Source organism: Mustela putorius, unplaced genomic scaffold (genome assembly GCF_011764305.1).
Source record: "Mustela putorius furo isolate JIRA1106 unplaced genomic scaffold, ASM1176430v1.1 tig00000129_pilon_pilon_pilon, whole genome shotgun sequence".
Classification (NCBI taxonomy): domain Eukaryota; kingdom Metazoa; phylum Chordata; class Mammalia; order Carnivora; family Mustelidae; genus Mustela; species Mustela putorius.
The window spans coordinates 39,518,567-39,541,773 of NW_025421290.1; the positions used below are offsets into that span (position 1 = coordinate 39,518,567).

General features: G+C 45.0%; 3 protein-coding genes across 5 annotated transcripts in view; all 3 read right to left on the bottom strand.

Moving 5' to 3' along the window:
• Positions 1 to 9,819, bottom strand: part of DNAL1 (dynein axonemal light chain 1) — a 35,025-nt gene extending 25,206 nt beyond the window's left edge. The window contains exons 1-4 of one of the 3 annotated variants that reach the window (XM_013058856.2): positions 9,666 to 9,776; positions 9,143 to 9,331; positions 2,984 to 3,022; positions 448 to 557 (exon numbers count right to left, since the gene is read on the bottom strand). In XM_013058856.2, coding sequence (XP_012914310.1) covers positions 448 to 557; positions 2,984 to 3,022; positions 9,143 to 9,217 — 224 coding nt within the window. In that variant the 5' untranslated portion in view covers positions 9,218 to 9,331; positions 9,666 to 9,776. Of the gene's footprint in view, positions 1 to 447; positions 558 to 2,983; positions 3,023 to 9,142; positions 9,332 to 9,665 lie in introns of all 3 variants that reach the window. The other 2 variants (XM_004739312.3, XM_013058863.2) reach the window with 2 other exon arrangements.
• Positions 9,820 to 14,470: 4,651 nt separating this feature from the next.
• On the bottom strand, positions 14,471 to 17,679 carry LOC106006279 (acyl-coenzyme A amino acid N-acyltransferase 2-like). Its single transcript, XM_013058872.2, has 2 exons — positions 16,534 to 17,679; positions 14,471 to 15,555 (listed from the first exon to the last, which is right to left on the bottom strand). The coding sequence occupies exons 1-2, from the start codon at positions 16,778 to 16,780 to the stop codon at positions 15,497 to 15,499; spliced, it is 306 nt and encodes a 101-aa protein (XP_012914326.1). The 5' UTR covers positions 16,781 to 17,679; the 3' UTR covers positions 14,471 to 15,496.
• Positions 17,680 to 19,212: 1,533 nt separating this feature from the next.
• LOC101674841 (acyl-coenzyme A thioesterase 6) lies at positions 19,213 to 22,902 on the bottom strand. The gene is made up of 3 exons (XM_045072611.1): positions 22,262 to 22,902; positions 21,499 to 21,701; positions 19,213 to 19,964 (listed from the first exon to the last, which is right to left on the bottom strand). The coding sequence occupies exons 1-3, from the start codon at positions 22,716 to 22,718 to the stop codon at positions 19,359 to 19,361; spliced, it is 1,266 nt and encodes a 421-aa protein (XP_044928546.1). The 5' UTR covers positions 22,719 to 22,902; the 3' UTR covers positions 19,213 to 19,358.
• Positions 22,903 to 23,207: the final 305 nt, after the last annotated feature.

Below are 23,207 nucleotides of genomic sequence, written 5' to 3' on the forward strand. Positions count from 1 at the left end.
TTTGGTTAATATTAATTCATTCCTTTGTGCTTTTTGTATTTTCTAGAGGTTTTACAATGTATTTTTATAATTTGAAAAAATTTTACAGCAGTATCTCTTAGTCCTCTGCTAAGTATAGTGCTGACTGGTAATCTTGTAAGAGAAATCATTAGATTTTATGCCAAGATAATAGTATTACTGTGATATTTAGTTTCTCCCAAGAGACAAGGAAACCTCTACTCTCCAGGCACATTATACAAATTTTACTGTAAAAAAAAATACTACATTGTTCAGGGTTACTTTATTAGTAGTCCCATAAACCAGTAATCTCTTGTGTTTGGCCTTGCCAAAGGGGGAACTTCATTAACCAAACAAACAAAAAAAGAGAAATGAAGATCATAGGAAACTAACACATTTTTTCTGGTTTGTGTATTTAGAAAAGAAAGGGAAAAAGACAAGAGAACTTACTCGCAATTAGCAAGTGTGGACAAAGAGGCATCCATCTTCTCTATAGGGGGAATCTGAGCATAAAGCTTAATCTCTTTGGCTTCGGATGGCTTCTGACTGGTTTTCTCTTCCTGTGACAAAAATTAGTTCGGAAGAAAGTGAAACCTGATTGTAACAGAACTAAAAAAGTACAGACTACCCTAAAGCTTTTCAAAGTTTATTTCAAAACAATTCTTAGAATTTGATAACTCTGCATTCTTTACAATTCACTTACTGACATTTACTAACTGACCCTGACAACCAGGCTTCTACATGGCCGGTTCAGATAATTTACGGATAGGTCCCAACCAAGCGGAAGGGAGGAGGAAAGAAAATCACCTTCATTTCTGTAATATTTAAAATCCTTGGGATGCCTGGGTGGCTCAGTGGGTTAAGCATCTGCCTCCAGCTCAGGTCATGATCCCAGCACCCTGGGATCAGTCCCATATCAGGTTCCTTGCTCAGAGGGGAGCCTGCTTCCTCCCTCTGCCTGCTGCTCCCCCTGCTTGTACTCTCTGACAAATAAGTCAATATATAAAATCTTTAAAATAAAATAAAATCCGTTAAGAGTCAAGACACCTGAATGGCTCAGTCAGTTAAGCATCTGCATTCAGCTTAGGTCATGACACCAGGATCCCAGGATCGAGTTCCCATCTGGTTCCTTGCTCAGCGGGGAGCCTGCTTCTCCCTCTGCCTGCCTCTCCCCCTGCTTGTGCCTGCTCTCTCTCTCTAACAAATAAAAAAACAAAATCATTTTTTAAAAATCCTTTTAAGAATCTATCAATAAAGAAAAATACAGCAATAACAACATGTTCTTGGGAAGAGTTCTTTGTCCCTAAGCACCCTTTTCTTAAATATCAGATTTGGATCTATAAGATCAACTATTTTGTCGCCTTATCTTGCTTTTTCTTTTTCTTTTAATTTTATTTATTCATTTGCCAGAGAGAAAGAGTAAAGCAGGGGGAGCGGCAAACAGAGGGAGAAGCAGGCTTCTAGCCAAGCAAGGAATCTGATGCTGTGATTCCATCCCAGGACCCTAGGATCATGACCTGAGCCAAAGGCAGACACTTTACCGACTGAGACACCCAGGTGTCCCTCTTCTTGTTTTTTTCTGCACACAGTTCAGTCTGAGATAGAGCTCCAAAATACCAAGAATTCGGGAAGATGTCATCCTTACAACACAGCCCAAGTCAAAGAAAATAATTTACTCTATAATAATTTACTACTAAATTCTATCTTAGATTTTCAGTACTATGTACACAATTTAATATTACCAATATATGCTGCTTAATAATATTTTCAAAGTACCTCCATACTTAAAGTTAGTTCTCTCTCTCCAACAAAACAGGAAGCTCCTTAAGTGCAGGACCATTTCCTTTGCTTTCCTGCATTTTCTATAACAGTGCACTATCAGACATACAGAGGCTTATTTTTAAAATTCAAATGGTACCATGTCAATACTAGAAAATACTCAATTTTAAAAAACAACAAAAAAATACACAGTACATTGAAAGAAAAAGATCTAATACACATACACTCAATACTTATTTTTGTGTCATACATTTGTAGGTTATGAGAGGGAAACTGATACATAGTAGATCCTGAATAAATGTTAGGTTAATCAGTGAAAAAACGAGCTTAATGTCTTCAATATATCTTAAAGTCAAAGATTTATGGCCACAATATAATCTAGAAATAGAACCTACAACCCAAAACAAAAAAGCAACCACTTATTATTATTATAAGTAAATTAAGTCCTAAAATCTAATTCATGGAAAATCTAATCTAATACTAAGCTTATTCCATATTTACTTTTCTTCTTTAAGAAAACAGATTTTTCATTAACCAAACAGAAATGAAATTTTTTTTAAAAGATTTTATTTGTTTATTTGACCAAGAGAGAGAGAGAGATCACAAGTAGGCAGAGAGGCAGGCAGAGAGAGAAGGGGAAGCAAGCTTCCTGATGAGCAGGGAGCCCAATGCGGGGCTCGATCCCAGGACCCTGAGAACACGACCTGGGCTGAAGGCAGATGCTTAACCATCTGAGCCACCCAGGCACCCCCAGAAATGAATTTTTAAATGTGAAGTACAGAGAAGTTTATAAGCACCTATATAGGTGCTTATAAGCACCTATATAGGTTCATGTACCCACTGCCCCAGTCAAGACAGTTAAATAGTTCCAGTACCACAAAGGTTCCTTGTGCTGACTGGTCAGATTTAAATAACTATTCAGTAATTCTTCTATGGTTTCTAAAAGAGGTAAAAATTCATACACTCATGGGATTGGGAGGGAGACAAACCATAAGTAACTCTTAATCTCACAAAACAAACTGAGGGTTGAAGGGGGGAGGGGGATTGGAAGAGGGGAGTGGGGTTATGGACATTGGGGAGGGTATGTGCTATGGTGAGTGCTGTGAAGTGTGTGAACCTGGCAATTCACAGACCTATACCCCTGGGGATTAAAACATATTACATGTTTATAAAAAATAAAAAATTAAAGAAAAATTCATACACTCACCCATCTGGCTAGAGCTTCTTTGATTGTTGTTGCTTTTGCCTTAAAAAGAAAGGAAACATGAGTATCTTTATTGGTATGATTTGTTGATTCAATTTTCAGGCAATGAGTATTAGCCTCAGCATCTACCATTGAAAAGATTAACTTCTTTCTTTGAGACCTTACATGCAAACGAAGTGTATTAATTTCCTCAAATCAGGATGATTTATTTAAATGCCTCTCAGAGAAATTAAGGAAATCATCATGTAATGCCCATATACTTCTCTCCCACTTGGTTTACAAAAAAGATACAGTTTTCAACATTTGATATTAAAATAGATCTTATGGGGCACCTGGGTGGCTCATCGGGTTAAGCCTCTGCCTTTGTTTGGCTCAGGTCAGGATCTCAGGGTCCTGGGATCAAGCCCTGCCTTGGGCACTTTGCTCAGTAGGGAGCCTGCTTCCCTCTCTCTGCCTACTTGTGATCTCTCTCTGTGTCAAATAAATAAATAAAATCTTTAAAATAAAATTTTAAAAAATAGATCTTATTTCATTGATTCTAAGATCAACAACTTTTACGTTTTAACATCTTTGAAATTTGGATGCATTTTACAACCCGAAACAATCTACAATTACTGTGGCCAGGTAGCAGTGGTGATGATCTAGAAAAATATTAAGCAATTTATTTCATACACATATATTCTTTTTTATGTTTGCAAATAATGACTTACGATAAAAACCTACGTGCCTAAATACATTTAAAAGAACTTTGTCTGGGGGTGCCTGGGTGGCTCAGTGGATTGAGCCTCTGCCTTGACTCAGGTCATGATCTCAGTGTCCTGGGATCAAGCCCCGCATCGGGCTCTCTGCTCATCAGGGAGCCTGCTTCCTCCTCTCTCTGCCTGCCTCTCTGCCTACTTGTGATCTCTCTGTCAAATAAATAAATAAAATCTTTTTAAAGAAAAAAAAAAGAACTTTGTCGGGGCGTCTGGGTGGCTCAGTGGGATAAGCCTCTGCCTTCAGCTCGAGGCCTAATCCCAGGGTCCTGGGATTGAGCCCCCCATCGGGCTCTCTGCTCCGCAGAAAGCCTGCTTGCCTGTCTCTCTCTGCCTGCCTCTCTGCCTACTTGAGATCTCTCTCTGTCAAATAAATAAATAAAATCTTAAAAAAAAAAAAAGAACGTTGTTGATAGGCACAAAATAAAAATTCTAAGTGATAAGAAATTACTTGTCATGATTCAATTCCAACTACTTATTTTTCTTTCATAAAACATAAAATAACGTTGCACCTTATAATCAATAGTATCTTAGATTCAATTTAGTATGACACTTAAAACTTAATTATTTTATTTTATTTTTTTAAGATTTTATTTATTTGACAGATCACAACTAGGCAGAGAGGCAGGCAGGGAGAGGAGTAAGCAGGCTCCCTGCTGAGCAGGGGCCCAAACACTTAAAACTTTAAATGTGAGAAAAGGGAGACATCTTTTCATTACCACTAGAGTTCATTTAGAAAAAATCCTAAGCAGGTGCACCTGGATGGCTTAGTCAGGTTCTCTGCTCCATGCGGAGCCTGCTTCCTCCTCTCTCTGCCTGCCTTCCTCTGTGCCTACTTGTGATCTCTGGCTGTCAAATAAATAAATAAAATCTTTTAAAAAAATCCTAAGCAATAACAAAAGGAAAAGTTTAAAATAAAGTTTAAAAAGTTTAAAAGTTTAAAATAAAATTTTAAAAAATAGATCAATAAAATTTTTAAAAATAGATCAAGACAGGCATTAGGGACACCAACCTCCCCTGCCCCAAACCCACAACACAGTAAAAAATCCGAGTATAACTTCCGACTTGCCAAAAACTACTAAAAGCCTTCTATCAACCAGAACCTTACCAATAACATAAACATTTGATTAATGCATATTTTGCTCATCACATAAATTATATACTGTAATCTTACAATAAAGTAAATTTCAAAAAAGAAAATGTTATTATGAAAATCATAAGGGGGTGCCTGGGTGGCTCAGTAAGGTTAAGCATCCCACCCTTAGTTTTGGCTCTGGTCATGACCTCAGTCAGGGTCGAGAGATAGAGCCCCATATTGGGCTCAGCGTGGAGTCTGCTCAAAATTCTCCCTCCCGGGGCGCGTGGGTGGCTCAGTGGGTTAAGCCTCTGCCTTCGCCTCAGGTCATGATCTCAGGGTCCTCGGATTGAGTCCCGCATCGGGCTCTCTGCTCAGTGGGGAGCCTGCTTCCTCCTCCTCTCTCTCTGCCTGCCTCTCTGCCTACTTGTGATCTCTCTCTGTCAAATAAATAAATAAAATATTAAAAAAAAAAATTCTCCCTCCCTCTCAGCCCCTCCCCTGACTCATGTGCTCTCTCTCAAATAAATTTTTAAAAAAGAAAAAAAATGATAAGAGGAAATACACTTACAGTATTGCAGTCTATTTACTGGAAAAAATCTGCATATAAATGGATCGGTACAGTTCAGACCTACGGTGCTCAACTGTATATACCATTACATCTAAGAAGCAAGGACATAGTAATAAATAATCCTTGGGTTAAAAAATAAACTATAAACTACAGTAAAACAAAAAAGATAAAAGAAGAAATATAAAAATTTTAGGAATATAACATTTAAAAGGAAGTTTACAGTTTCAAATATATTTATCTATTCAAAAATTAAGAGAAAATAAGAAACAGAAAACAAGCAAAGTATTTGAGATATTTGAAAAAGCACATCGTTGCAAACACAAAGAAGGCTAAGGAAAATACAAAGGAATAAGTCAATAAAAAACAGACTGAAGAAAAAAAACTTAACAAAACTAAAATCTGGTTCCTAAATCTCTAGCAAGCCTGACTGAGCAAAAAGAGAGCTGTACGATGAAAACAGAATCAGAGGAAATAACAGATACCACAAAGATTTAAAAATAAAATATCATAAGCAAACATATGGTAGTTTGAAAACCTAGACAAAGAATGCATTTCTAGAAAAAACACAAGTGTCAAACTGTCACAGGAAGAATCAGAAAATCTGAATAGACCAATAATTATTTGCAATGTTAAAAAGATAACCAGAGATTTACCCTTATCCTCTTCCCCTACATCTCCAAGCTTAGATAATTTTACAAGTAAATCCTAACAAGGTTTCAAGGAACAGATATTCTCTGTTAACAGACAAGTTGTTTTAGAAACCAGAAAAGGAGGGAAAGCTGCCAATTTATTTTATGAGGCTAGAATAACATTGATGTCATAACCAGATAAGAGGCCCTCCTTACTTCTCAACACAGATTTGAAAATCCTAGATATAACATAGATCTCCAAAGCCAATGGTGAATAATATTCGTGGTCAAGAATAGCTGATCCCAGGAGCATAAGGATTGTTTAATCAAAAAACCCTATAAATGTAAATCATCTATTTATGGATTAAAGGGGTGGAAATCACATTTATTTCAGTAAGTGAGGAAAAAGTACTTTATAAAATAGTTGTACATCTGGGGCACCTGGGTGGCTCAGTCAGTCAAGAGTCTCCCTTCAGCTCAGGTCATGATCCCTGGACCCTGGGATAGAGCCCTTCCTCTCCCACAGCCCGCTTCTCCCTCCCCCTCTCCCTCTTCCTCTCTCTGGCACTCCCTCTGCTTGTGCACTCTCTCTCTCTCTCTCTTTCTCAATAAATAAAATCTTTTAAAAAAATAACATTCTATATCTTACATTAAAAGCTCTCAACTAAGAGTTACAAGGAAATTCTTTACTTGATAAAATACAATAGAACAAACTGAGAAATAGAACAAATGGAATTCAGCAAGTGAAGAACATTGTTGAGAGAGTTAACAGAAAAGCTGGGAAAAGAGATTTTTAACATAAAACCAACAAAAGACTAATATAGAATATAGAGGGAACTCCTAAATTAAAAAAAAAAACACCAAAAAATGGAAAAAGTTAGCAAAACAAATATAAACAGAGAATTAACAGAAATTGAAATCCAGGGGCACCTGGGTGGCTCAGTGGTTTAAGCCGCTGCCTTCGGCTCAGGTCATGATCTCAGAGTCCTTGGATCAAGCCCCGCATCCGGATCTCTGCTCAGCAGGGAGACTGCTTCCTCCTCTCTCTGCCTGCCTCTCTGCCTATTTGTGATCTGTCTGCCAAATAAATAAAATAAAATCTTAAAAAAAAAAAAGAGATTGAAATCCAAATGACTGACAATATCATGAGGTACTGGGACTCACTGAAAATCAGAGGAATGCAGAGTAAAACAATGGAATACTAAAATACATCCTCAGATTGGCAAAGGTGAGAAATCTGGTAAGAATGTAGAACTCTCAGGCAGTACTGAAGGAAGTAAAAACTAGTAGAGACGGGTGGCTGGCTGACTTGGTCAGCAGAGCATGCAACTTTTGATCTCAGGGTGCGGAGTTCAAGACCCACGTTGGGGGTAAAGCTTACTTAAAATCAAAACAAAATAAAACAAACTAGCAGACTTCTGGAAAGCAGTCTGACAATACCTAGGGAAATTAAGTATACAGAGGCCCTATGACTCGGAAATCCAACTGCTGGGCAAATTTTCAAAAAAATCCTGAAAAGATACATCTAATAATACTTTTAAACTGGAAGCAATCTGGCTGTCTATAGTTTGGTTTATGAGGTTACTAGTTCCCCTACAGATAGAAGTCAAAAACTGAAATGCCTAAAGGACCAGTGGACATCTTTAATGGGTAAAGCTGGCCATATAAAGAGAATAACCTTACCTCTGGCATTAGAAAACAGCTGGCAGGTGGGACTTGGGACAAGATCACTCCAAACATTAAAACTCCATTACTGAAAATAACACCCTTTACTAAGAAAGTAAAGAGGATGCCATTTATACAACACCATCATATTTTAGTAATACAAAAATAGGGTGAAAATGTGTCCAGTGGTGAAATATGATATTTCTGATTTTTTACATAGGCCATAAATCTGGGTTTTGATGTGAAATACAATCATTTAAGGACAATGGAAGCTAAGGCAGTTTTTTAAAAAAATAAAGATATTTATTTATTTATTTATTTGAGAGAGAGAGAGAAAGCAACAACACAGGAGCAGACTTGATCCCAGGACGGGGGATCATGACCTGAGAGGAAGGCAAATGCTTAAGTGACTGACCCACACAGGCACCCCAGAGACGAACGTATTGTTCATTGAAAAAACTATGTTGGCCTGATTTCTGGACGGCTCTGAACCTACCGGTTTCCAGCCTTAGCTAGCTTCATCTAATTACTGGTTCTGATTCTCTATTTGACGATTTTCAGTAATTCTCATGGATCATGCTCTCCAATCGTTTAGGGCTGATTATTTCTTCACCTGAATATAAACCTGGGTTCCAGAACTTTTTACTTTCTTTGGTAGTGGTTTTCAGCTAAATGCCTGTAGAATAAAGTAAGGAGAGTGTGCGGGAAAACTACTTTTAAAAGTGGTATTTAATCCTGTGGTAAGGCAAGCATGACTTCGTCATCATTTCAATTTCCTGGGCTCAATTTCTGCCCACTTACACAGCACTGGAATCACAAAAAGAAGACAACCAATTGTACTTGTTCTTCATAAACACCTCTACCCGACAGGACAATCACAAACGCTGCTAAACAGCTTTGACTCTGTAATCAACCAACAATATCCCTTTTCAAACTGCTAGATGGAACGACCAAATCTGTAAGCAACACTGCACATTTTTAAAAACTTTTTTCTCTTTTTTAAAGATTTTATTTATTTGTCAGAGAGAGAGAGCGCGCGAAGACAAGCAGGCAGTGTCAAGCAGACGCAGAGAGAGAAGCAGGCTCCCTCCCTGCCCAGCAAGGAGCCTGATGCGGGACTTGATCCCAGGAAGCCGGGATCCTGACCTGGGCTGAAGGCAGTGGCTTAACCGACTGAGCCACCCAGGTCTCCCAACACTGCACATTTTAAGGAGGAGTTGAGGAGCATCAGTAAGTAAAATCACTTCTTCATAAAGGTCTTTGATTGGATAGATCGCGGAGAGATTTCAAATCCCAGGTCGCAGAATTTCTCAAGGTATGCTGGGACGCCCTCCAATTTTGGAATCACTTGAGGTGCACCGTCCTCAAGTGGGACATTGCACATTCCCGAAAACCACTGCATTAAGAATTCATAATCTGCATTCCAGCAAGCTCAGTCTGCAGCCGACGATACTTACGCATACTTACACGTGAGGAACATCTCCTATACAGTCTATCCGAATGGGCTTTACAGTGCTCCCGAATAACTGCACTTACAGTCATTCAGAGGACAACCCGGGCACCTCACAGGTAAGGAGCACCGCGGCAGTCGGGGTTACACACACGCCGCTCATAACCAGCTCCCCGCGCCCCGTCTCGCCAGCGGGAAAATGACTGCTATACACAGAAAAATCCTTATTCGCACTCCGCCTTCAACACCTTGCCCACGCTAATCCGCTCTTTTTTCGAGAAGTTCCCGCTCTTTGCGCTCCCTTTCTGTCAGAGTCCCCCCACACGAACCAACCTCCCATCTGCCCCAGGCCGCCCGCGCCCCAGACCACCCCGTGCGGGGGCTTCTCTTTCGCCTCAGGCCTCTGACTGAGGAGCTAGCGCCGGCGACCGGCTTCCTTCCGCTGACCGCGGAGCGCCCCGACCCTCAACCCTCCACAGTCACCCTTTTCCACCTCCAGTCTCCTCTCCTCTTTGACTACGAGGCCTAGAGGGTACTCACCATTCCGGCCGTTGCTACTGTCACTGCTCTGGTTGCTAGGGCCCGCCGAGGTCAGTGCGCGTGCGCACTTCTCGGAGCCCTCCGCGGATCCCACCCCCGGCAGTGGTCCTTTCTCTCCGCCCTCCGGGTGGCGCGTGCGGGGCATTGTGGGACCGCCCGGCCGCCGCCTCGGTCCTCCCGCGAGTCAGCTGCTCGCTTCCCAGCATGTGCGGCGAGGCTGCTGGGCTCTCGCAGGACGCGAGAGCTTCGCCATGCAGGGTGGTCAGGAGATGCTTTCTACGGGAAGCGGTGTCACTCGCTCGGCAGTGACGTGCCTGCCTAAATTGAAAACCTCGCTATAAAATTGCCCTTCCCGTAAATAACTAAAAATTCCCTTCTCCTGCAGATTGCCCATCCGCATCCTTGTCTTTATCGCCTGTTGTAATCACCTGTAGTTCGACCTAAACTAAATTCTTTTTTTTGTTGTTGTTCTTTTTTGTTCTTTGTTCTTTTTATGACTGAAACTAAATTCAGCTGTATTTCCCCGGTTGCCTTTCCCCAACCTCTCCATGGAGCCAGAGGCGAATGAAAGCCTAAAACGGTGGTTTTAGATGACCGAGATGCCCTCCCTTCCTCTCCTGCGATTAAATTAGACAAAAACTGTAAAAATGCTGAGTTACTAGGGGTATGGAGAAATGCGGTTGCGTATATACACTGCTCTTTATAACTGACACAGCCTTTGTGGAGAGCTGTTGGTAATAGTATGAAAAGCTTTAAATACGTGTGCACCTCTGTGACCCAGCAGTTGGACTTCTGGGACTTCATCTTGAAGCAATAATCAGACAAGTGCACAGAGATTTATGTTGAAGGTTTTAATAGCAAAAAGTAAAATAACCGAAATGTCAAGGAAAAAAAAATTGGTATTATCAAAAATCCAAACAATGAAATAATATACCTCCATTAAGAATGTTGCTAGGAGGGGCGCCTGGGTGGCTCAGTGGGTTAAGCCACTGCCTTCAGCTCAGGTCATGATCTCAGGGTTCTAGGATCGAGTCCTACATCGGGCTCTCTGCTCAGCAGGGAGCCTGCTTCTTCCTCTCTCTCTGCCTGCCTCTCTGCCTACTTGTGATCTCTCTCTGTCAAATAAATAAATAAAATTCTTAAAAAAAAAATGTTGCTAGGGGGGAAAAAAAAAAAAAGAATGTTGCTGGGGGGAGCCTGGGTGGCTCCTTGGTTAAGCCGCTGCCTTCGGCTCAGGTCATGATCTCAGGGTCCTGGGATGGAGTCCCGCATCGGGCTCTCTGCTCAGCAGGGAGCCTGCTTCCTCCTCTCTCTCTCTCTCTCTGCCTGCCTCTCTGCCTACTTGTGATTTCTCTCTGTCAAATAAATAAATAAAATCTTAAAAAAAAAAAAAAAAGAATGTTGCTAGGGGCGCCTGGGTGGCTCAGTGGGTTAAAGCCGCTGCCTTCGGCTCAGGTCATGATCCCAGGGTCCTGGATCGAGCCCCACATCGGGCTCTCTGCTCAGCAGGGAGCCTGCTTCTTCCTCTCTCTCTGCCTGCCTCTCTGCCTACTTGTGATCTCTGCCTGTCAAATAAATAAATAAAATCTTCAAATAAATAATAGAAAGTTGTTGAAATGCATCTATTCACATGCAGTCATGATGTCCTAATTTAAAATGCAAGTTACCAAACAAAATACTTGGTCTATTGTTCTTAAAAATGATATACTGCAGGGATGCCTGGATGGCTCAGTCTATTAAGCCTCTGACTCTCCATTTTGACTCCAGTCATGATCTGGGCGGGGAGGGAGGAGGGGGGTGAGGGTGGGGGTGTGTGTGGATCTCATCCTGGGCATGGAGCCTACTTGGGATTTTCTCCCTCTCCCTCTCTCTCTGCCCCTTCTCCCACTTGAGCACACACACACTGTCTCTAATAAATCTAAAATATATATATACCGTGCACACATTTTTTTTTAAGATTTTTAAAATTTATTTATTTATTTATTTATTTATTTGACAGAGAGCGATCACAAGTAGATGGACAGGCAGGCAGAGAGAGAGAGAGAGGGAAGCAGGCTCCCTGCTGAGCAGAGAGCCCAATGCGGGGCTCGATCCCAGGACCCTGAGATCATGACCTGAGCCAAAAGCAGCGGCTTAATCCACTGAGCCACCCAGGCGCCCCCGTGCACACATTTATATATAACATATATCTAAAAGAATATGATGAGAGTCTAATGTTTGCTGCAGATTGAATTGTGTCCTCCCCACTCAAATTCATATGTTGAAGCTCTAAGGCCACTGTGACTGTACTTGGAAAGAGGGCTCTTAAGGAGGTAATTTCAGTTAAATGAGGCCATAAGAGTGGGGCCCTAGGGACGCCTGGGTGGCTCAGTTGGTTAAGCAGCTGCCTTTGGCTCAGGTCATGATCCCAGCGTCCTGGGATCGAGTCCCACATCAGGCTCCTTGCTCCGCAGGGAGCCTGCTTCTCCCTCTGACTCTGCCTGCCACTCTGTCTGCCTGTGCTAGCTCTCGCTCGCGCTCTCTCTCTGACAAATAAATAAATAAAAATCTTAAAAAAAAAAAAAAAAGAGTGGGGCCCTAATCCAATATAACTAGTATCCTTAGTCTAAGGGCCTGCCCCTCCCAGAGGAACTTGCTTGTGGACCCCGATGTAGGGGTGGGGCAGGCCAGGTGGAGATATCCAATCGGTGCAGCATGTGTATATCCACTAGGGTGGATTGAGATCCGATTGGCCACCTGTATAGGGGTGGGACTCAACCAACTGCATAAAGGTTGCTGCGAGGCTAGCAAAGGGGGAGGAGAGCTGCGACCAGAGCAAAAGAGTCGATGGGAGCAAGAGTCCGCGGAGTGGAGGAGCTATAACAGCTCTTGTAAGAGCTATAACCGCCGCGAGCGGTCCCACCTCCGGTGGTCCTGCCTCCGGCGGTCCTGCCTCCCGCGGCCCCCAGAGCCGCTGCCTGCAGCCTCCAGCCACCGGGGGTCCCAAGCCACCGCGGGTCCCAAGCCACCGCCTGCAGCCCCACCTCCGGCAGTCCTGCCTCCTGCGGCCCGAGAGCCGCTGCCTGCAGCTTCAAGCTGCCTGAGGCCCCGCCTCCGGTGGCCCCGAGCCACCTGCAGCCTTCAGCCGCGTGCAGCTTCCAGCAGCCCCGAGCTGCCCAGACACCAGCGGTCCAGCTGTCAGCGGTCCCTCGACATCTGCGGCCCTGAGACTCCAGTGGTCCAGCGGCCCAGTGGTCAGCGGTCCCGAGATACCAGTGGTCCAGCAGTCCAGTGCTCAGCGGTCCCCACGCCTGCAGGCCCTAGACGTCAGTGGTGCCGAGACACCAGCAGTCCAGCGGTCCTGATGCCTGCAGCCCCTGGATGCCAGCGGTCCCGAGAGGCCAGTGGCCCGGAGATGCCAACAGCCCCTAGCCGCCAGCAGCCTTGCCGCAAAATGCCTTGCCACCCCGAGCCACGAGCGTCCTTGTCCGCAGCGGTGGCTTCCTCTGGGTGGCAACCTTGTCAGAGTGGCATCGTGGGGAGCAGAGTCTGTGTCATCCGGGTTGTCCTCCTTGTCATCGTCGCTGTCATCATTGCCTCTTCATCGTCGGGATCGGCCTCATCCGGGAAGTGGTCTTGTCCAGAATGGCGTCTTCTTGGGAGCGGCCTTGTCTGGGGAGCAACCTCATGGAGCAGCGGCCTCCTCTTGGGAGCGGCTCCAATCATGGAGCGGCCTCATCTGCGGAGCGGCCTCATCTTAGAGCAGCCTCATCTTAGAGCAGCCTCGTCCAGAGCGGCCTTCTTGGGAGTGACCTTGTCGGGATCATCGTCCTCGCCTTTTCGTAAGAGAAAGCCCTGACCGGTCAGTTTGATTCTTGATGCTTGGCGCGAAATAAAGTTTTGTTTGACCTTCGCTTTGTATCAGTCTCGTTCCTTTGATCACGGACCCTAACACTTAGAAGAGGAATAAACATGCTAGGAGTGGTGCTCACAGAGGAAAGGCCATCCAAGGATACAGTAAGAAGATGGTCACGTGCAAGTCAACAAGAGAAGCCTCTCCCAAAACTAACACTGTTGGCATCTTGATTTTGGAATTTCAGCCTCCTGTATTGTTAGGAAATAAATTTCTGTTGTTTAAGCCACCCGGTCTGTGGTATTCTACTATGGCAGCCTGAGAAGACTAATATGGTGTTCATTTTGCTTCTCTATTTTCTCATTATTCTATTCTGGAATGTGAATACACACACACACACACACATATATAAAAAATAAATTTTTATCTATTCAATTATTTAATATTTTATATCTAATTAAACAATTAATTTAAATATTAATGGAGTTTAATATTTAATTTAATATTTAAATTATTTGATTTGTTTTTTAGATTTATTAATTTTTCATTGTTTTCTGATTATTCTATTCTGGAATGTGACTATTTATTTATTTATATTTAATTAATTTTTGTTTTGTAGATAGGCTTGGCTCCACACCAGGCATGGAGGCCAACATGGGACTTGAACTCATGACCCTGAGATCAAGACCTGAGCTGAGATCAAGAGTTTGACCCTTAACCAGCCAAGCTACCCAGGAGCCCCAGTAATGTGGATAAATCTACGTTAGGGGTATTTCCCAGAATGAGGTTTACTACCAGAGATAAATTTTATCTGAGTGCCATCCATATGGCAGGGCAAAAATCTAATTTCCAGGGATGCCTGGGTGGCTCAGTTGGTTAAGCAGCTGCCTTCGGCTCAGGTCATGATCCCGGGGTCCTGGGATTGAGTCCAGCATCGGGCTCCTTGCTCGGCGGGGAGCCTGCTTCTCCCTCTGCCTCTGCCTGCCTCTTTGTCTGTCTGTGCTTGCTCGCTCTCTCTCCCTCTGTCTCTGGCAAATAAATAAAATCTTTTTTTAAACAATCTAATTTCCAAACATCTGGTCTTCTTATTGCTCTGTGAGCTGCACTCCTTCCCTTCAAAGTCCTAGACCCCAAACCTTTTCTCCTTAGTTCAGGATGACATATATACTTCGTTTTGCCTGACTGTCTTTTGAATTTCCATGTCTGTGTGGATTCCCCATATATAAAAAGCTAAGTTTCATTTTCTTCTATTAATCTATGTCATGTCAATTTGATTCTTAATACAGCTAGAGAGACTTTGAAGGGGACAGTAAATTCTTGCTCCCTCACAGTGGAAAGAGAGTAAAGTGTCAAACTATTTCCTTCTGATGTTGATGTCATTTCTCTTTCAACATTCCTGTGGTAGATTACGTTATTCATTCACCATTCCAAGAGAGGAATGTCTCAGCCAATTCCCTCCTAGTATTTTTCAGATATATTCTTCTGTGTTATTCCAATAAAAGTCCCAGATAAATCTATAAAAACGGATTGAGGGGCAAGAACATTAGAATATAAACCAAACTAAGAAATCTAAAATTCCAGTGCAAAAGGCCATTCTAAATTTTCAAATCTAGAAAGAAATTAAGGCACACCTAGTCACCAAAGTGAAAGCCAGGATGTATATGTTTAGGTAGCGGTTTTTACAGTATAGTTTTCTTAACATTCAGATAACTTGACATACCTTGATCTGCTCTTTTTAAAATTGGAAAAATCTCAAGCATCTCAGGACTCAAGTTTACTTTTAGAAAGCCTAAAGCAAACCATGAAAAAGACATAACGCATAGGTCCTCAATTATTCCAGCAATGGATTTTTCCAACCACAGGTTTACAACATTAAAATAACTGAGAATTTGTTAATTTTGTTTCAATTCAGCTATTTGATCCCCAGTATGTAAACTTGCTACTACCTTTTAGACTCTTTAGAAAAAAAGAAAGAAAAGAAAAGAAAAGCCACTTACCCTCAACTATGAAATGTTTTAAATCTCTCATTTGAACGATTGTTAGTTGTTCCAAAGGATCCTGAGAGTGAGAGTAGAAAATAAGCCAGACTAGTTTTTTAAAAACAAAAACCTATTTCACTCATTCAGTCAGCCCGTTTTCGGTGTGAGTGTAGCTCACAAAGAATTTCACTACGTCCTGATTTTAGCACCATCAAGCTGTGTGATTTGGATAAAACACTTTAAGCCTCCGTTTTCCTCATCTGTAAAAGAAATTGATCTATGAAAAGAGCAAAGAAGTCTCTTCATCATGATGAAGAGCTCCAAGCAATCAGAGTATTTGAAAATAACAACAAAAAGGTCATCTGGGGGCGCCTGGGTGGCTCAGTGGGTTAAAGCCTCTGCCTTCGGCTGGGGTCATGATCTCAGGGTCCTGCAATACATCCCCGCATCAGGCTTCCTGCTCCGCGGGGAGCCTGCTTCCTCCTCTCTCTCTGCCTGCCGCTCTGCCTACTCTGTCTGTCAAATAAATAAAATCTTAAAAAAAAGAAAGGGTCATCTGTATCCTAACGTAAAACCAGTGTATAAAAAAAGTGAACAATGCATGTAATAGGACTTCAGTTACGTTGGAGCTTGAACCGATACCAGTGAAAGATCTGGATCCACTATTCTCGTCATTTTTACAAGGAATAACTGGAAAAATCAAATCAACACAAAGCTCCGCCTACTACAGAGGTAAACCAAATACTTCAGGCTAGAAACTGTACCGCAGCGTTGTGCTTACTGTAGCAGAGATGCTCGCAAGGAATAGCGCGGGCAGCACTAGGAGCTTAAAGGGGGCGGCAGCTGGAAGAACAGAGGTTCCCGAGCAGATTAAATTTAAATCCCAATCACCATTTGGGAGAGTGACTGTCCCACCTGAGTCTAGGGAGACAGAATCAAGGAATTAAGGCGCTCGTTTTGGTTTTTTGGAGATAAACTAGCCAGCAAAGCAAGTCAGCTTTCCTAAATCGATTTCCCAAATCCATGCGCAGCCCTCTGCCGAAAAGACCTCACGCACCCGCGGGCAGCAAGAAGACGCCCCGCAGGCGGCCGGCCTGCAGCCGAGCACGGCGCAGCTCGGGGCTGGAGAACCAGCGCTGCACCTGAGCGGAGGCCAGCGCCGGGCCCAGCGACACCGCCGGCTGCCGCGGCGCGCGGTGGACCGTCACCTCCACGTTGAGCGGGCTTCTCACCACGCCCCTCGGCACCTGGTTGAAGCAGGGGTCCTCGCAGCCGACCCGCGAGAGGCTCCACAGGAGCCCCATGGGCTCCACGCCCGTGAAGTCGCCGCCCACAGCCGGGGCCCTGGCCCGGTCCAAGCCCCCGCGGCCGTCCGCCTCGTAGTGCGCCAGCGAATGGAAGGGGCGGCCTCAGAAGCTGACGGCCGACGGCCGCAGGGTCGCCCGCTCCCTCGGGCCCAAGCCTTCCACTTGAATGTGCAGGAGCTCGTCGGCCAGCCCAGTCTTAGGCGTGACGGTCAGGGCCGCGGACTTCTGGGAGTGAAGGGTCGATGTGGACATCGACCTCCGGGGCAGGAGGGGGATCCTGGGGGTTCCGAGCACCGCCTGGGCAGCCCTCCACCTGACCCCGAGATCCTCGCGGCTCTGGTTCGGACGCGAGACCCGCAGCCGAGCGGCGGCAGGAGGGAGAGTCAGTGGTCTCCAGGCGCCGCTGGCCGGAGCGGGGCGGGGCAGAGCGGGGCGCGGCAGCCCGGGGGTGGGGGCGGGGCAGCCCGCGCGGCACGAGCTGGGCGGGGCCAGGCCGGGCGGGGCCCAGTGCGACGTCCGCTTTTCCGGAGGGCGGGAGGGCCCTTGACGGGTCCCTGGGGCGCCGCTCAGCAAAATGCTACAAGAAGAAGCGACTTAGGAGGACCCGGGGTCGGTCATGCTGTTGGAGTCCTCGTCGTGGGACGGCTTAAAAGAGGCAGGAGCTCCTCCCCAACCTACTTCTCCACGTAGCCAGGGAGAGAAGCTACTGATCTGACAGAATGCTGGCCGGTCTTTTCTTGAAAGTCCCTCCCTGGCCACCAGGGGACACAATTCCCTAAACCTGGTTGAAGGAGGCTACGTGTAATAGCCTTTGGCCAAATTCCTTCCTTGAACCTTTTTTTGCTTGGGATTAAGAAAGACTGCCAAGGGGCGCCGGGGTGGCTCAGTGAGTTAAGCTGCTGCCTTTGGCTCGGGTCATGATCTCAGGGTCCTGGCATCGAGTCCCGAGTCGGGCTCTCTGCTCAGCAGGGAGCCTGCTTCCTCCTCTCTCTCTGCCTGCCTCTCTGCCTACTTGTAATCTCTCTCTGTCAAATAAATAAGTAAATCTTAAAAAAAAAAAAAAAAGAAAAAAAGACTGCCAAGATTAAAGCTTAAACGTGTAGATGAGGCAGCGCTACAGATGTATATCCTATGGAAATAATCGTTATTGTCTTGGGGCCTGGCCCAAGTATTAAAAATGTGGTTTTTTATGCAGAAAAAAATTACATCGTGAGTGTCCTTGTTTTCAAGGAAAAGCCCCAGGGATCACAAAATAAAACCATATTTTTCACATTCAAACAAATATATGCATGTACATGCATATAAAATGGTTCTAGAAGGATATACTCCAAGTTGATAACTGTAATGAGCCCTGCGAGAAGCCTGGAACTGGGTAATAAGTTAAGAGGGTTAAATTTAATCTGACTGTCATGTCCAACCTCAGAATGCAAGAACAAGTCCAAAGTGGAATCCAGCACCTCTGAGAATCTCAGAGTTGGAAGACACCTGAAAGGCCCTTATGCCCTCTCTCTTTTAAGTTGGAATCCCCACTTAGATTTTGTAGGATCCATTACTTCTCCCTCATGAAAATTTAACTGTTGGGGTTTTTTAAAATTTTTTTAAAAAGATTTTATTTGTCAGAGAGAGAGAGAGTACACAAGTAGGCAGAACAGCAAGCAGAGCCAAAACCAGGCACCCTGTTGAGCAATGAGCCTGATGTGGGACCAGATCCCAGATCTTGGGAGCATGACCTCAGCCAAAGGTAGAAGCTTAAAGGACTGAGACACACAGGCATCCCTAAATGTTATGTTTTTAAAAAGAAAAATAGATAAAATTTTAAAAGATTTTTAAATATTTTATTTATTTATTTGACAGACAGGGATCACAAGTAGGCAGAAAGGCAGGCAGAGAGAGAGAGGAGGAAGCAGGCTCCCTGCTGAGCAGACATCCCTATATGCTGCTCCATCCCAGGATCCTGGGATCATGACCTGAGCCAAAGGCAGAGGATTTAACCCACTGAGGACCCCGGCGCCCCAGGGGATACAGAACTCTTAGCAATAAAGACGCTCAGTCTTCAAAACCAGAACACAGGTCAAAGCTAGACCAGCAATTAAGAGTTGGGCAGGTACTTCTCGCCTTTCTCCTATTTCAGGTTAGGATTGATCCTATGGATAAGATCAGGGTTAAGCCTATATGGTAGGGAAAGTTCAGGGAGAAAGGGGTGGCAGTGAAGAAAGGAGGGTTCCAAAGTCTGGGAATCCAATAGGACCTGACCGGAAGCTAAGACAATTATTTTGTTGCCACAAGTTTCCTATGTGCTTTGGAAAACCCCATACATGTTCTATGAATTAATTTTTTAAAGATTTTATTTATTTATTTGACAGACAGAGACACAGCGAGGGAGGGAACACAAGAAGGGGGAGAGGGAGAGGGAAAGGCAGGCTTCCTGCGAAGCAGGGAACCCAACGTGGGGCTCCATCCCAGGACCCTGGGATCATGACCAGAGCCAAAGGCAGACGCTTAACAACAGAGCCACCCAGGTGCCCCTATGAATTAGATTTTTATTCATAGTATCTGGTCTATGATTACTACAATGTTATATTTTGCTGGACTGGGCAAATTTTTTACCACTGAGATGTTTATGGAAGAAAGTCTGAATTTGCTGCCAGGCATCTACCTGTGCCCTTGACTGAGCCTTTGGCTCACCTCCATGGACTATTGCTTGGCCTAACACTGTATGTACAGAAGCTCTGCAAGGAGGAAAGTAAGGGGGATCAATACAATGACCAGTTCCTGGGTAGCAGATTATCTGGGGTCGGTCTTTCCCATGGGCTTGTAACCGTTCAGAGGCTATCTGAGCATAGACGGGACTCTTCCAGTCTTGATCATCCATGCCAACAATGAACAGGAAGGGCCCCTGGGCCCTTTCCACTGGAATAATACTTGGGTAATTGGGTTCCTCTAGTGGGTTGTCCCAAACATCCATAAAATGCAAATGTCCTGACTCATTAATTGTACATCTCCCTGGGTCACTGCCAAGACTGGGAATAATCATATCCTTGTAATGCAGAGAAGCTATTGTGTTGGCCACACAGGTATTGATAAGGACCGTGGCTGTGATGCCCTTCAAGAAAGAGGCCATTGAGAGACACAGGTCACCTCCTTTGGAGAAGCCAAGAAGCCCAACATTAGGGCCTTTCACCTGAAGAAAAGAAACAGAACAAGCCCCAAATTTGTAACTGGAGGACATAAATGGTGATTTTTATATTCTCCTGGTAGCTTTCTTAAGTGTCATTCACTTTCCTTCCTTATGCAGCAACCCACAAAGCTCAACTGTGTCTTGTAGAAGCAAATCAATTGATTTCCTAGTACGCAGGCCTTCCACTAATATTCATGGCGACTGGGTCAAGAGTACACACGGAGACCCATACACCCCATGTCTAAGTGTTTAAAAGTTACAAATCAAATCAACAAACTCTTCAAATACATTTTTGGCTCCCACCTTCATAAATATACCTCCATAATGGAAAGTCTGAAAGCTTGGGAGTCCTTGAAATTCTGTACTGGGATGTGGCCTGGCAGAGAGCCAGTCCAGTCCTCCATCCCTGGCCCACCTTCCTTCTTTTCCTGCGCCTAGGTCCATCATGCACCTTGAGAGGCCTCTCACACATGTATGTGGACACCCCAGCCTACATGTTTAAGGCCTAGGTGTGTTCACATTGATAGCTCAGAGAAGAGACATAGGGCCTGGAAGCAGGATCAGTGCTATTTGGCAAAGAATTCTGGGGCTCCAGACCACAATGGCATGGGGTGTGTGTGTGTGTGTGTGTGTGTAAGGGACACAAATTCTAGGTGGATACATTGCCTGGGTGCTTGGGACTCCTCACCCTGTGGGTAGGGATGCAGCCCAAAGGAAGGCCAGCGTGTGGCCATCTGAAACAAAAGGCCCAGGACAGAAGCCCCTCTTGCCTACGCCTCAGGGCAGAACTGATGGTGTATACTGGTCACTTCTTCCCTAGGGCCTTATCTCCTCTAATAAACCAATAATCACAGTTCAAGATCATCTAGGTTTTAGCAACTCTGCTAAGAGACCATTCCCTGGATTCTGGCGGAGTTAGAGTACCCTACAGAGCTGACAGAACATTTTATTACTTAACAGTAGAAGATTTGGGTTTAAGTGTATATAGTTGAAGAGTATGTATTCCATTTACAATCATACCAAAATGTTTTGATTATTTTTTCCAATCTCAGATAAAACTCTCTCTCTAAAAACATAATACCATCATCACACTTAACAAAATTAATGATTCCTTAATATCATCAAATATACTCCCTTTTCAAATGTCCTAAAATGTCTCTTAATAGTCAAATGTTTTCCGCTATACATTTAGAATAGCCATATAAATGAAAAAAGCTGAATCTCAGAGAAAGCAGTTGCCTTATTCAGGATTATAAGGCCATGTGGTGGTAGATGGAGTATCAGAATGTAAGGTTACTAACATTGTAGTAGAGCCCTTTGAATTATGGTCAAGAATTAAAGGGAAATAAACAGTTGAGTCATAAGAGATTGGAAAAAGATGGGTAGAAACGAAAAGAATAATCCTAGTAACTTTTGAAGGAACTTTGGTGTCTCACGACATCTTTCTATGTCCCTGTGTCCTGGTAGGGTTTTTGAATCCAGTCCTGTGTCTGCTCTACTCCCTCTCCTCTGTATCCAGGCAAGCAGCAGAACCCACCTGTGGATGCTGCAGCATGAAGTTCACAGCTTCTTCAAAGTACTCCAGGTGCAAAGCTTCCAAATTCTCAGGGAGGTCTTCAAATCTGAAGTAAGCCAAAGCAAGCACAGCGAAACCATGTCCAGCCAGGAGGCTGGCCCTATATTCACAAAGGCCACCACCAGATCCAAACAGATCGATGATCCCAGGGAAGGGTCCTGCACCTAGAAAGCACCACAAATCATAAGGAGCGCCCTCTGCCCCTCCTTGCTGCTTATGTGCCTTCTCTCTCTCTGAAATAAATAAATAAAGTCTTAAAAAAAAAAAAGTCACTGACAGACTGTTCATGATGGGAGAAGGTGGCTATCGGTTTGATTTTTTTTAGGATTAGGGAGCACTGTCTCTACCTGTGACGTTTAGCTTCCTTTGAAATTTGATGTGGAAAGAGGCCAAGACCACTCTCCACAGCGGCATAAGTCATTACCTAATACTGGTATCTGAAACAAAGCCGCCTGCTGGCACTTGAAATAAATGCACTTCCTGAGCATGTTGAATGCACATTATACCGTACAGCTAAGGAGTGGCAGTGACTCTAGGAAGTGCCATGAAACTTAAAGAGGAAACAAACTTCTATCCAGAAACCGTAATAGGCTCTGGAGTGTGCGGATGAGCTTAGGAAAATTCCCCAATCATGTGGTTCCCCGGGCCAGCCAAGAGGCCGTCTGGGGTCCCGGGACTCCCTCACCACGCTTCTCCAGAACAGCCTCGAACCCCGGGCGCTCACCTGGGGGCAGGAAGAGCGTGGCGCGCAACCCGCCCGCGCGCACCGGCTCCCGCCGCACGCCCGGCCGCAGGAACTCGCGCTCGTGCACCGCCCGGCCCAGGACACGACCCGCGTCGGGCTCGTGGCCGTCGAGCACCTCCAGCTCCACGGCGAAGGGCGTCTGCACGTCCCGCTTTACGAGCCGCTCCAGGGGCTTCTCGGGCTCCAGGGCCCAGAGCAGCCCCATGGGCTCGAGCCCCACGAAGCTGCCGCCCAGCGCGGGCGCGCGCTCCAGGTCCAGGAGGCCGCCGGCGTCGGCTTCGTACCGCGCGTGGGCCCGGAAGAGCGCGCCCTTCTCGTCGCGCAGGGACGCGCGCAGCGTGACGGGCTGTCGCGGGGCCAGGCCGTGCACGGCGATGCGCACGGGCTCGTCCCAGCTGCAGCGGCCCGCGGGCTCCAGGATCCAGGTCGCAGGCATCCTGATTTCAGCTGAACTGAGGATTGCAGGCTTCAGAGAGCTCAGAGTTCAGTCACGTGTTTATCCAGGCTTCTCTCCACCTACCTGGGAGCAGTTGCAGTTGGAACCTTTGTGCATCGCATGTTGGACGCACGTGGGACACCCTCAGCCGCTGTGTGAGGTCTCCTAGTGTTTGTGCAAATCCACTAGTGTCTGGTCGGAAGAAAGTAGCTGCTAAATTAGGAGTTCATTATTGATTCTGCAGTCCGGCGCAGTAAGTGTGGAATAGAGGCACATAGAAGGCTGAGCTGGGGGAAACGATGGCAGGTCCAAGAATCTGGAGCTGTAGAAAGCATCCCCGGTGACTGTAATTCAGATGGCAGTGGAGAAACAGCCTGCTCCTTCCTTTGCCTCAGTCCTTTACAGAGCCTTTCCCCCAGAGTCAAGGGTACCAAGGGTGCTTCCAGAGCAGGTAGATGTTGATGGAGTGAGATTTACCTGAATTCCAGT